The sequence below is a fragment of the Chrysochloris asiatica genome, unplaced genomic scaffold (genome assembly GCF_000296735.1).
Source record: "Chrysochloris asiatica unplaced genomic scaffold, ChrAsi1.0 scaffold00080, whole genome shotgun sequence".
Lineage (NCBI taxonomy): Eukaryota > Metazoa > Chordata > Mammalia > Afrosoricida > Chrysochloridae > Chrysochloris > Chrysochloris asiatica.
The window spans coordinates 1,305,703-1,319,386 of record NW_006408598.1 but is presented as its reverse complement, the minus strand read 5'-3'; the positions used below and the strand labels follow the sequence as shown (position 1 = coordinate 1,319,386).

General features: G+C 36.0%; 1 protein-coding gene across 1 annotated transcript in view; it reads right to left on the bottom strand.

Moving 5' to 3' along the window:
- TASP1 (taspase, threonine aspartase, 1) overlaps positions 1–13,684 on the bottom strand; it is a 476,835-nt gene that overhangs the window by 401,510 nt on the left and 61,641 nt on the right. Inside the window, exon 5 of the mRNA XM_006865621.1 lies at positions 10,296–10,380. Coding sequence (XP_006865683.1) covers positions 10,296–10,380 — 85 coding nt within the window. The remainder of the gene's footprint in view (positions 1–10,295; positions 10,381–13,684) is intronic.

The following is a 13,684-nucleotide window of genomic DNA, read 5'->3' as shown; positions in this document are numbered from 1 at the left end:
TTTGGAGATGTAATTTATTATATATACCGGAGTGGGTTTTTTGTTTGTGTGTTTTTTTAAAAAAAAAAGCTAAAGTGGATAAAGAGAAATACTTTTAACTGATGGTATATGGAGGGGATTATAATCAAAGTAATCAAACAAGTTATATGAATTGTTGAATGTGAAACTGATGATGTGCCCTGTAAACTTTCACAATAAAAACCTTAACAACAACAACAACAAAAAAAAAGTGCCAAGAGGTTGAACCATTCTCCTAAAAGACAAAGTCCAGGGAGCTGACTGCTCTCTTAACAAAGCAACAAGAGTTTATAAATTCTAAAACTTTTATGAAGAGCTCAAACAGCTAGATACACTCCTTGTCTTTCCACTACATAAAAATGTATCTTTTGTTTAAAGACTTATTAGAAAATACTCATTATATATAATGCCTTGCTGCCCCCATGGATCTTTTTATCTCTTTAACAGAAAACATCAGAAAGGCTATGGTTTTTAAGTTCTTCTATTTGCCTCTGAGGAGTCCTCATGTGACACTATGGGTTAATGCTGTGGACTGCAAAGTTGGTTTGAACTGCAAGGGTGGCAGTTTAAGCTCACCAGCCACTCCTCAGAAACCCAATACAGGGTCGCTATGGGTTGAAACCAACTCAATGGCACTCAACAACAACAACCTGCCTTTGATGGTCTTGCAGCATTCATGCATGGCACACAGAAAATGAACAATAAACATTTGCTGAATGAATAAATGACTAAGTGAGTGAATGGGTATAAACAATTACTTAGCAATATGTTAAAAGAATCCCACCCTTCATTACTTGTCTATGTAGCCTTTATGTTGCTATGATGCTATAAGTTATGCTACTGGCATTACAAATATCATGAGGATCACTCACTGTAGACAGGTTTCAGGGGAACTTCCAGACTAAGAAGAGTATGAAGAAAGGCCGAGTACTCTACTTGTGAAAATTACTCAGTGAAAATCTATGGATCCCAGCACAACAATGCTCATTATCATGCTGGAGGATCAACTGCCTCAGTTAGAACACACTACATTAATCACAACATGAATTCAAACATACTTGGAAACCCTCTACAGGATCAATCACTAAGGGTCAGAACCGACTCGAGGGCACTTAACAACAATGATAAAGAAAATGGCACACAATAAGGCAACATTTTGTTCTGTGCATAAGGTTGCCATGAGTTCCAGTCAAATCAATAGCAATTAACAACAAAAACCCTCCTCTCACTTCTAATTTGCTATTCGAATGTATTCTAGAAGAACGTTCTCTAGTCTAAAAGCATGACTTTGGACAAGTCTAGGACTCAGTTGCTTAATCATCAGAATGTGTGCCACCATCAAATGTCATTGCATAATGTTTATAGGATAAGGTATGTAGATCATTTAAAACATTGTCATAGTATACAACAATTACAAAAACATTAGCTAGCTATGATCATTATTAGAAATTAGCTAACTTACTAGGAACATGTGTATCTATGTTCTGAGTAACATCATGATAAATTTGGTTATGTCGATTTAAGGTACTCAGGGAATTCTTTTTCTCTAATGTTACTACAGGTATATGATGTATTTCTAGATTTTTTAAAGATTTCCAATGCTAGACAAGACAGAATAGTGAAGATTATATTCATCTAATTGCCTGAATCAAAAACATAAGGCAGCAAAATATAGAAAACAGTAATTTCAGATATTAGATTAGCAGGCAGTACAATCCTTCTACACCACAACACTGTTCCTGCACATTACTTTCACCAAACAAGAACAATTTTCTGAAAGTTTTGATGGGAAATCATTAGGCATTCACCTTTCAGTCCTGATTTGGCACCTTCTGAATTCTTTTTGCTCCCTATTTTTTAAAATATTTTAAAATAACTCATTTTGTTTCCGTTAGTAATATTAAAAAAAAAAAACCCACAAAAACCAGACTGCATTGATGTAGTTAAATTCCCAGGACCCTCAGTTCTTTAAGGATGGACTAAATGGCTACTATCATTGCTTATGGAGTCCTGCTATGGCCCTGTGGGCTAATGCGACAGACTGCAAGTCGCTAGAACTGCAAGGTCAGTGGTTCAAGCTCACCAGCTACTACTTGGAAACCCTATACGGGGTTGCTATGGATCAGAATCGACTTGATGGCACTTAACAACAACGACATCAATGCTTATGAAAGTGTCTTAACCTTACTGGAGCTTATGTTGAGAAAGAAAGTTTGCACTTTTTATTTTTATCTTTTAATTCTATTATACATGAACTTTTTGAAGTCCCCACATATGGACAATTGGCTAACACATATAAATGGACAAAATCTTAGAAGCACAAAATCTATCCAATCTAATTCAAGTTTCAAGACACCTATAGTACGCAGGGAGTCATGGTGTTAATACTCTGGACTGCAAAGTTGGTTGCAACCACAAGATAAGTGGTTCAAGCTCACCAGCCACTCCTCAGAAACCCTATAAAGGATCACTACGAGTCAGAACCAACTCAGCACCTCAACAACAACATGGCAAGCAAAGTTCTGCGCAATGCTGCAGGACAGGTCAGTTTGAATTGATAGGTTGACAGTTCAAACACACCAGTCACTCCTTGGAAACTCTATACAGCGTTAACAACAGCATTTCAAGTGAAGCCAAACCAGTGATCAAAAGCCTACCAACAAAAAACATCTTGAACCACATGACTTCACTGGAGATTCTACAAAACATTTTTAGAAGAACTGATAATAATATTGACTAATAATACATTTATAGAAGAACTGATACTGACTCTTACAAAAGATAGAGAAGGAAGGAATATCCTCTATTTCATTTCAGAAAGCAAACATAAACCTGATACCCAAACCAGACAAAGACACAACAAAACTACAGACCAGTATCTATTATGAAGATAGATGCAACAAAATGCTAGCAAACAGGATCCAACAGCATATTAAGAATTATATCCCATGACCAAGGAGTATTTACTACAGGAATGAAGGATGGTTCAACATTAGAAATGTCAATCAACATAATTTGTTGTTGTTAAGTGTCATCGAGTCAGTTACAACTCATAGCGACCCTGTACAGGATTTCCAAGAAGAGACTGGTAAGACTGAACTGCCAACTTTGCTGTTCAAACCAAACTTGCAGTCCAATGCTTATTGTACAGCGCCACACAGGACTCCTACTTCCCTTTAAACCAGTCCTGCCATGGCTAATAAAGGGAAACATAGACCCAAAGTTTCACTATTTGGCAGATTCAGCATGGTACATGGAACAGGAAAAATTACAGGCTAGAGCCCTGGGAGATTCAAAAGAGGCATGGCAAGCTCTTCAGAAGCCTGCTAAGTGAGACTGCATTACTGGCACGGGCTGTAGGAGAGCAATACACGGAATAGGGCAACTCCATGTCTGAGTGGCGCATTACCATCTTTGAGCAGCGCCGCTTAAGGCTACACTCAAAATCCAAGAGCCCGAACCTTGATCACTCTGCAATGCATAAACTGCCCTTTCTATATAAGAGGGAGATTAAGTTTCTAGCAAGACTTTAACCTGTAACTATTGCCATTCCATCTATCTATCTAGTTCACTATCACTGTAAAAAGTTAGGTTTGTTCTGGTGATGTTTCCTCAGCCATGACTGTGACCCAGGCAGAACCAGTTTGAAACCCTGATAAATTCTTTAATACACAATTACAATGACTCTCATTCATATCCCAAGTAATACCTGCACAGAAAATCTCAAAAATCCACAAGAAAACCTCTAGAACTAGGTCAGGAATTTGCACATTTGCAGGGTGCATGTCCAATAACGGGAGTCCTGGTGTGGCTCTGTGGGTTAATGCGCCAGACTGCAAAGCCATTTGAACTGCAAGGTAGGAGGTTCAAGCTCACCAGCCACTCCTCGGAAACCCTATACAGGGTCCCTATAGGTCAGAACTGACTCGACGGCCCTTCACGACAACAATATACTAAGGAGACTTGGTGGTGCACTGAAGATGACCTGATTAGATGGAGCAGCTAGGGACACTGGACAGGAAGGGAGAAGGGCCATGTGCTGACAGCCGGGGTGCAGGTCTGTGGGGTGTACCCTTTGGTTATTTGATGATGCATGGAGGGAACTGTAATCATTGCAACGAAACAAAATACGATAGGATGAAAGTAAAACTGATGTTGTCCCATGTAAAACCACATAATTAACAATAAAAACTTAAAATTAAAATAAACATTATTATTATTGTATTTAAAATGTTATCATGTGTCTGGAAGTGTTTAATGTTTCTTTATGCATAGAAATGTACACCATATACTAAGACAAACATCTGACTGACTTTAGATACAAATGCTAACTGACTATTCTGACTTATACACAAATTCTACTTTAAGACAAAGAAATAGAACCTGTTTATAATCTGGGACTGCATCTGTTTCTTACTGATATTTCCTATTTTTCTTAATGATATTAACATTCAGATTATTAATATTGTTTGCTACATATGCTGCAGGTATTTTTCTCACTTCAAAAGGACAAACTTCTTCTAATTCTGGACATGTTATCTTTAGTTTCATCTTAGTTGTACATTTTCATTTCTCAATTTATGTTTCAACATTTAGCCTAAAATTTTCTTTTTTAATTAAGATTTTTTTAAAAATCTTTGCTAACACAATCATAAACAAAGTTTACCACCTTTGTCCTAATATATTTATATTATGTTCTTTTTACTTTCAGGCTTAGAATTTATTTTTCTGAATGGTATGACACAACAAACTAACTTTTTTCACAAAGTAATTCATTGTTCCAACACAATGTAAAACACCATCCTTTTCCTACAATATTAGAGAAGGCAATATTGTTACATATTAAATTCCATTGTACTCTGAATCTGCATTTTTTTAATCCACCTCTACACTAAGGAGTCCTGGTGTGCACTGTGGGTTAATGTGCCAGACTGCAAAGCTGTTTAACTGCAAGGTTGGTGATTCAAGCTCACCAGTTGCTCCTTGGAAACACTATACAGGGTTGCTATGGGTCGGAACTGACTCACCGGCACTTAACAACAACAATATTCTAAGGAGCCCTGGTGGTGCAGAGAATAAAGTGTTAGGCTTCTAACCAATAGGTCGGCAATTCTAATTCACAAGCCATTGTATGAGAGAAAGATTTTAGTCTTGGAAACTTTATAGAGCAGTTCTACTCTGTCCGACAGAGTAGAATGGAAATTGACTTGATAGCAGGTGGTTATGGTTATTCCAATACTAATATAACATTGTTTTAATTTCCGTATTGTTATAAAGTATCATATCTATGAAATAATTCTAACTATTTGTCAAAGTAATCCTGATTATTGTTGCATATTTGTTCTTTCATATAAATTTGAGAATCAGCTCAGTAAATGCCATGGGGAGTTGGGGGAACAGGGTTAAGATGCATTTATAGGTGTACTTTTAAACACTCTGTACAAGTCTTTTGCAACTTTTTGCCAATTAAACAATTACATTTGTGTATCAGCAGAAACACTGCAAGCAAGAAGGCAGTAGAATGACATATATAAAACCCTGAAAGAAAAAAACTTCCAACAAAGAATAATGTATCCAGCAAAACTGTCCCCCACACACAATGAAAAATTAGGAAATTCTCAGATAAACAGAAATTAAAGGAATTTTTAAAGACCAGATAAGCCATACAAGAAATGTTAAAGGGAGGCAAACAAAAGCTTGCAATGACTGGGCACTATGACACATGACAACATCACCTGGAAATCAAAAAAGATACTGTTGTTGTCAACTCAGTTCTGATTCACAGTGATGCTGTATAGGGTTCCCAAGGAGCAGTTGGCAGACTTGAACTGCCGACCTTGTGGTTCGCAGTTCAGTGCTGAGCCCACAGTGCCACACCAGAAGTCTAAACCAGACACACAACTATCAAAAATAAAATAAACCTGCAATGAAAATGGTGAACCAGAGATGTCGATTTGAAAATAATGATAATTACAGAGCAAAAAGATGTAATGATTCATGTAATTGTAAAACTTCCAAATGAAAAGGAGACAATATCCTGACAAAACAGACTTCTGAATCTGTGAATGTTACAATAATTCACAAGGTAATCTAAGAAAACTCATAAGCTTTCTCTCCAAAATACAGAAAAATAAAAAAGGCTCAGGGAGCATTAAAGCAAAAAGGAAACTAAGAAAATCCTTAAACAAAATGTATTTAGTAAAGAAAAATGTATTGAAGAACACCACACACACATACACAACCCAGCAAAATGAAAGCAGTAAATTCATACCTATCAATGATTACTGAATGTACATGGAGTAAATGTGCCAGTCACTTGACAGAAATTAGCAGAATAAGAAAACGGGCCCCCGTCAATGTTTTCTATAAGAAATGCAGCTTAGACACAAAACCTAAAAGAAGCTGAAAACCAAAGGATTGAAAAACATATATCAATTAACAGGCAAACAAAAAAGAGCAAAAGTGGCAATATTAATTTCTGATAAAAATAGATTTTAAAGCAAAACCCAGCAAAAGAGACAAGGAAGGATAATATATTAAGACTTTAGGATCAAACTACAGCATGCTACAACCATGTTAAATATCTACACACCCAATGAAAGAGTTCCAAAATACATAAGTCATGATCTAACAGGACTGAAAAGAGAACCAGAAAATTCCATAATAATAGCAGGAAGCTTTAAACCACCACTTTTAATGAAAGAAAGAACTAGAAAAAAATTAAACAAGATACATTCGAGCTAAGCCAAACAACCAACAAATCTGAACTCCTAAAAGTATAAGAAGCACACCACTCAACAAAAGCACAACATACATTCTTTCCCGGTGCATGGAAAAGTTTCCACAATATACCATATATTAGGCAATACTGAAGCAAAACTCAATAAATTTAAATACATCGAAATACTAAAATGCATCTTCTCAGATCGCAGCACTATAAAATCAGAAATCTGCAACTGAAAAATCAGGGGTTAAAAATCAAATACATGGAAACTGAATAACATCCTACTTTAAAAATATTAGGTAATAGAAATAATTTTAAGTGAGCTAAATTTTTTTTTCTTTGAATCACACAAGAATGAAAACACAACATACTAAAATCTGTGGGGCACAACAAAAGCAGTACTCAAAGGAAAATGCATAGTACTAAAATGTACGCATTCAAAAATAAAGAACCAAAATTAACACCATAACCCATTCCCAACAATTAGAAAAAGAAATTTAAAAGCTTATAGTCACCAGAAAAAAAATAAACTAAAAAATTCACACAAAAGTAAATTAAATATAAAACAGATAAGCAACAGAATGGATCAGTAAGACTACAAGTTGTTTCTCAGATAGGATTAATATAATTGACAAACCAATGACAACTTTAACAAAGGAAAAGAAAGAAAAAATCAAGCAACAAAATAAGAAATGAAACAGGTGGTATCACAACAGAAGAAACATTCTAAAATAAGACAGATGAGAATGGAGCACCATGAGAATCTGCACCACAGTCAATTCAGTCTGAAAACCTAGAAGAAATACACAATTTTCTAGAAGCACACTACCTACACAAACTAACAAAATCTAAGGTTGAAAATGCAAACAAACTCATCATAAAAGAAGAAAACGGATGGGTCATAAAATAAAGACAGACAGAGAAGCCCTGGCCCAGATGACTTCATTAGCAAATTCAATCAACTACTTAGAGAGGAGCTGACAGTAATCAGTTCTATGAGTCCTCAAACTATTTCAGAATACAGAAAAGATGCAATGATCTCAATTTTATGTTATGAAGTGTACATAACCCTGATACCAAAACCACGCAAAGACATCAACAAAAAACAAAATTATACACCAACGTCTCTCATGAACATTGTTGCAAATATTTTCCACAATATTCCAGTTAATAAAATCCAACAACATACCAAAAGAATAATACACCAGGATCAAGTGGGGAGTGTGGCAGCTCCATAGAATAAGCACTGGACTGCACATCACAAGGTCAGAGGTTCAAATTCACCAACCACTTCATGGGAGAAAGATGAGGCTTTCTGCTCCCACAAAAATTTAAAGCCTCAGAAACCCTATATAGGGTCGCTGATAGTCAGAACCAAGTCAACAGCACTTAAAAACAACAACATGAACAAATGAGTTTCATTATCAGGTTTGCAAGGAGAGTTCAATACTAGACAAACAATGTAAGCCAAAACGTAGTGAATATAATTAATGTCATTCAATTCTACACTTTTTTAAAAAGTTAAAATGGCCAATGTTCTTGGGGTTTGGAACTTTGTATTGTGTGTCCAGTGAAGGTTTACAGAGAAGATCATCAGTTTTATATCCACCCAATCATACACTTCGTTTCATCTCAATGATTGCAACCCCCTTCATATAACAACAGTTGTTCCACTTCCTCACTGTGGTTCATATTCCCATTCCACCTGCTTCCCTTCCTTTATTAACTTTGTCCTTAGCAAATGTTTCCCTTTGATCTTAAATGATTATCCCATGGTGAGCATACCTTACTAATGGTTTTGTTCACCCTATATACAATAATGACACATCACCCTATATGCCATGGTGTGGCACTGTGGTTTATTGCATCAGACTGCAAAGTTGGTTTGTACCATAAGGTCACGTTCCAAACACACAGCTACTCCTTGGAAATCCTATAAAGGGTCACTATGGGTTGGAACCAACTCCATGGCACTTAACAACAATACACCTTTTTACTGCTTAGCTGAAAACTGGGCTACAGAAGGGAGTTTTGTTCCAGACCTGATGGGTGGCCAAGGGCCATAGTCTTGAGTTCCTCCAGTCTCTTTTTAGCTAGTTAGCCCTGTCTTTGTTAAAATGTTGAGTTTTCTTCCTTGGACCTTCTACTATGACCACTTTCAGAGCAGTTGGTAGTGGTAGCTGGGCACCATCTAGTTCTTCCTGTCGCTGTCTAGTCTCATAGCCATGGCAACTGATGTTCACATGTTTTATTGATCCAATGAACTAGTTGATTCCAAGTAGCTTCAGTTTCCTCCACACATGGAGAGAACAAGAGTTGCACCTTAGATGACAGCTCATGAGCTTTGAAGATCCCAGACACTACTCATCAAAGTAGGATGTAGAACGCTTGTCTTTGTGGACTATTATACCAGTAGACCATGGTGTCCCCTGAAATTATGGTATTGATCTCCCCGAAGCCCAGAAATTCATTTCTTTAAGATGTTTGGTAATATCTAAGAAGTTTTCCTCATTTTGAAAAGTGGCAAATATTTTGTTATATATAGTCTACCATGATAAAATTGAAAAGGAAAAAGAAAAGCCAGTAACAAATAAATATTAAAAATTGATATTTCTCTGGGAATTTTTAATATTTGACACTTCTAGAACCACAATTAACCGAGAGGTATATAATTAAAAGGGTATTTTTTACGATTTTCAAAGTTGACAATTTGCCAATACTTTAAAATAGAACAGTGATCCCTATAGTACTGGTGTCACTACTTTCAACACAGAATACAAACATAACCTTTATAGCAACAATTCTGAACACAGAATGAGTATGACTTGGTACTAAAGTATATTTGCCAATTAGACATACTAATGGTATTGAGGTTATGTTTTACAAAATTAAGAATCTTTACAAAACTATTTGAGGATAAAATACAGGGTCTACATTTGCTTTAAGATACTTTAGGGGGTAAATTGGATATGTGTGACAGATGATGGGCAAAAATATTGCTTAATGACTGGATCTGGATGACAGGTCCACGAGGGCTTTCCTCAATGTTCTGTCTATTTTAATATATATTTTGAAGTTCAGAGTATTTTTAAATGAAAATAGGATGTTTATGCAGGAAGAAAATACGCAACTTTACCATATGTTTCTCCAGAAAAAAAATATATAAGTACTTTAATTCTACAAACGTGTCAAAATTAAAATTCAGTTTAAACTCTAAATTCCAATGCATATGATACTGCTAACATTCAATAATGACGCATCACAACAGAGTACTTAGTAATAGCAAATGCATCTCTATAATTAACCACAAAAATAAAAAATTAACCCTGACCTCCTTTCTGTTTTAACTCCATAATATTCTAGCTCATGTAGAGATTTATTTAGTGCAAAAAAAAAAAAAAAAAAGTATGTCTTTTTGTCTTCCTTTCAAAGACATTCTATGGCTGGTGTGTAACCAACATCATCAGTCTTTCTGTAGACAGACTAGTGCTCAATGACCCCACGCACTAAAGACAAAAGAGCCAAGGAAAATGGATCAGAATAAAACAGTTACCAAGGAGGAATCCGACCAGCTGAGAGCTTGCCCTTCTGCCCTTCACACAAAAGTCTGTTTGCAACCAAGACTGGGTTCTTGATTCCTATAAAACAAAACAGGAAATAAAGTCAGAAAAATGTCTTTAGTTTCTCCCTTCATTTTGTTATATCTTGGATATTCTTTTACAAAAATATAATGATAATCCTTAAATACTTTAATAACTGCAAAAAGAGAACAAACATGAAAATATATACCCTTGTTTTGTTAGGTGCTATGCGAGCAAAAACTGAATTTGAAACGCCACACATTTAACACATATTCCCTGGGTGGTACAAACACTTAACAAGCCTGGCTGCTGACTGAAAGGTTAGAAGATCAAGTCCACCCAGAGGCGCTGCTGAAGACAGTACTGGCAATCCATTTCTGAAACATCAGACAATGAAAACCCTATGGTGGACAGTTCTACTCTAACACATGGAGTCACCCTGAGTCAAAATCAACTCAACAAGCTATTGGCTTACATATTTAAAAGATCATTTTATTAAAAGATTTCAAAACGGGAGAGAAAAAAAATGAACAAAAATTATGGCACTCTCCTAGCATCAGAAATGTCCTAGGTACTTAACTTGACCACAAAACCATGAATTTTCCCTAAAAATATTTATGCTGGAGAGAAAAATAAGTAGAGAACAAAGAGTCAAAAAATGGTGCTTTAAACTGCTTCCCACAGACAAAATAGTAAGAATTGAGTGTATTTGAGAAAAAAAGGAATGACAGGATAGGAAGTGTCAGTGTAAGGAACATCATAAAATGATAGTAAGAACAACAAAGATGAGGCTGACAGAAAACAGTGACAGTACCTAATGTGTGCCAGGCTCAGTGGCAAACCCTTAAATATATCGTATTAATTAATTGTTCCTTAACTCCCACTGTTGGGTAAGTGTTGGGCTACTAAACCATCAGTCACTCCACAGAAAAAGAAGGGGCAGTCTGCTCCCATAAAGAGTAAAAGTCTTAGAAGCCCTGTATAGGGTCGCTCACTATAAGTCAGAATGGACTCAATTGGCACTAAGTTCGCTTTTTTGTTTGTTTGGTTCCTCAACTGTATCAGATTTGCTTATGTACTCAATTTGATTAGTGAAGAACCAGATGCACAGAGAAATTAAGCCACCTGCCCAGGAATACAGCACTACATTGTACAGAAACAACTAATGTCATAGATGGTAACCCTAACCACCAACCTATGGATAACTTCCAAGACACTATGAATTTAAAAAACAAACAAAAAATCTAAAATGGCATAAAAAGAAACTACAATAACTTAAGATAAGGCTAACAAGTTGACTCAAAACTTAACAAATTGTGAAAATTTGAATAGTGAAACTATGCTACATATACACACACACAAAGAAAATTAAAACCCAAAGTAGGAAAAGCATAGATCTCTAGGCTGGCTCTTAAAAGATCATTTATTTCTGTATATGATAATTCCATATTATAAAGATATTTATCATTGTTAAATTGTTTAACTTTCAAATCTATACATTGACAATCAAAAGTTTGAAAGTATTTCTGTGAAATATGATGAGCTCATTCTGAAATTCATCTGGAAGAGAATGCTTTGGGAAAAAAAAATGATGAAGAGGGAGTTACCCTTCTTTTCATTAAAAAATATGGTTTGGGTACAAAATAGACAAAGATATCAATGGAATAGAATCAAACTAAAGTTTAGAAACAGGCACATATATTTCAATATTTAATATATGATCATGATAGCATTTCAAATCAGTGGGAAAAGGGTAGGTTATCTATGAAATGCAGGAAGAGTAACATGGGAGTCAAACTATTTCATAATTGTCCCAATTATGATTTTACTGCTTCTCAATTAAAATTTGGCCCTTCATTGGCTGATCTGGGAAAATGTGCATGTGTTTCCTCTGCAAACTGTATCAATAGAGGGAAGTGGAGACATACTGTTAAGAGGAAAGGGTAGCTTGTCCACCATGTTCCTTGAGATCATAGTCTTCTTTCCATTGTTTGGCCAACACTGCTAAGAGCTTCCAGTGTGAAACTCTCTCTAGTGTTCATTACCTGCTTATCTAGTTTTCAATTCACACAGCAGTAGCAGTGCAACAACAGAGGCCCAAATAGCACAGGGCTGTGAGCCAACCCAGTTCACTGTTCCCCATACCCCTTTCTCAGTGCCACACACACCATAGCAAGTGTCCTGTGAGGCTGGCTGTCTAGTGCGCCAAAAATGCAATAACCTTCCTGATCTGTGTTTGTCCTTCTGCCAGCTGAGCTTGCCTATGGCTCAGAAGACTGTTCTTGCTAACAAGACTGTTTATCAGCTCTGGTTAGATAAACCCACACTTCTGAATCTCACCTTCAATCAAGTTTGAATCCCTTCCAGCTTGGGCATTCTATTTAAATCCCTTTTCCTTCCTTGGGTATTCTATCTCTTTCCATCTTTACATAGTCACTCTGCTACCATCACTTAGTAATTCTTTCTATTAAAATTTCCTTGTCTAAAGTTCTGTGTGCTTTTTGTCTTCTACTTGGACACAAAGTGATATAGTAACCTTGGGGAAATTAGTACCTCTCCATGTCTCAATTGAAAACAGAAGATGATTTAACCTATGTAAACAAGGTAGCAAAGTCTAACATGTATTAGTTACTTCTTGTTGTATGCCATCAAGTTGGTTCCAACTCATAGAGATCCTGTACAGGGTTTCCAAGAGCGGCTGGTTTTTCGGAACTGCCGATGTTGCAGTTAGCATGTTTAGCAGTCCAGTACTTACTCCTAAAGCACCATACCAGAGTTCATTAGTAACTTAATGTTGTTGCTAAGTGCCTTCCCCTCAGTTCCGGCTCATAGATAGGGTTTCAGAGAAGCAGATGGTGGGTTTAAGCTGCCAAACTTGTGTTTTACAGTCCAGTGTTGATCCTACAGCACCACACCAGGAATCCATAGTCATTATTTGCTAATAGATGGTAATTATTTGTTATTATTGTTCTTAGTCAAGACTGTATAGGGAGAATTGGCCAGTCATTTCAGAAAAAAATAAGCAACAGATTCAAAAAGTAAATGTTAAATTACGTATACAAGTATTAGAAGAAAATATATTTCCCTTCAATGCGGAAAGAATATTCCCATCAAAAATGATGCTGGCATGCATTAAACACCTAAATGTGAATCTCAGAGTTATAAAGATCATCAATGAAAAATCTGGGACAAGTTTAAAGGCTCTAATACAGGGCACATTCAAACAACCAAACATTGCAAACACTACACAAACAAAAGAAGACAAAATAGATGGTTGGGACATTCTAAAAATCAGAAACTTATGTGCATCAAAAGACTTCATCAAAACAGAAAAAAGTGAACCCATACGGGAGAAAAAATT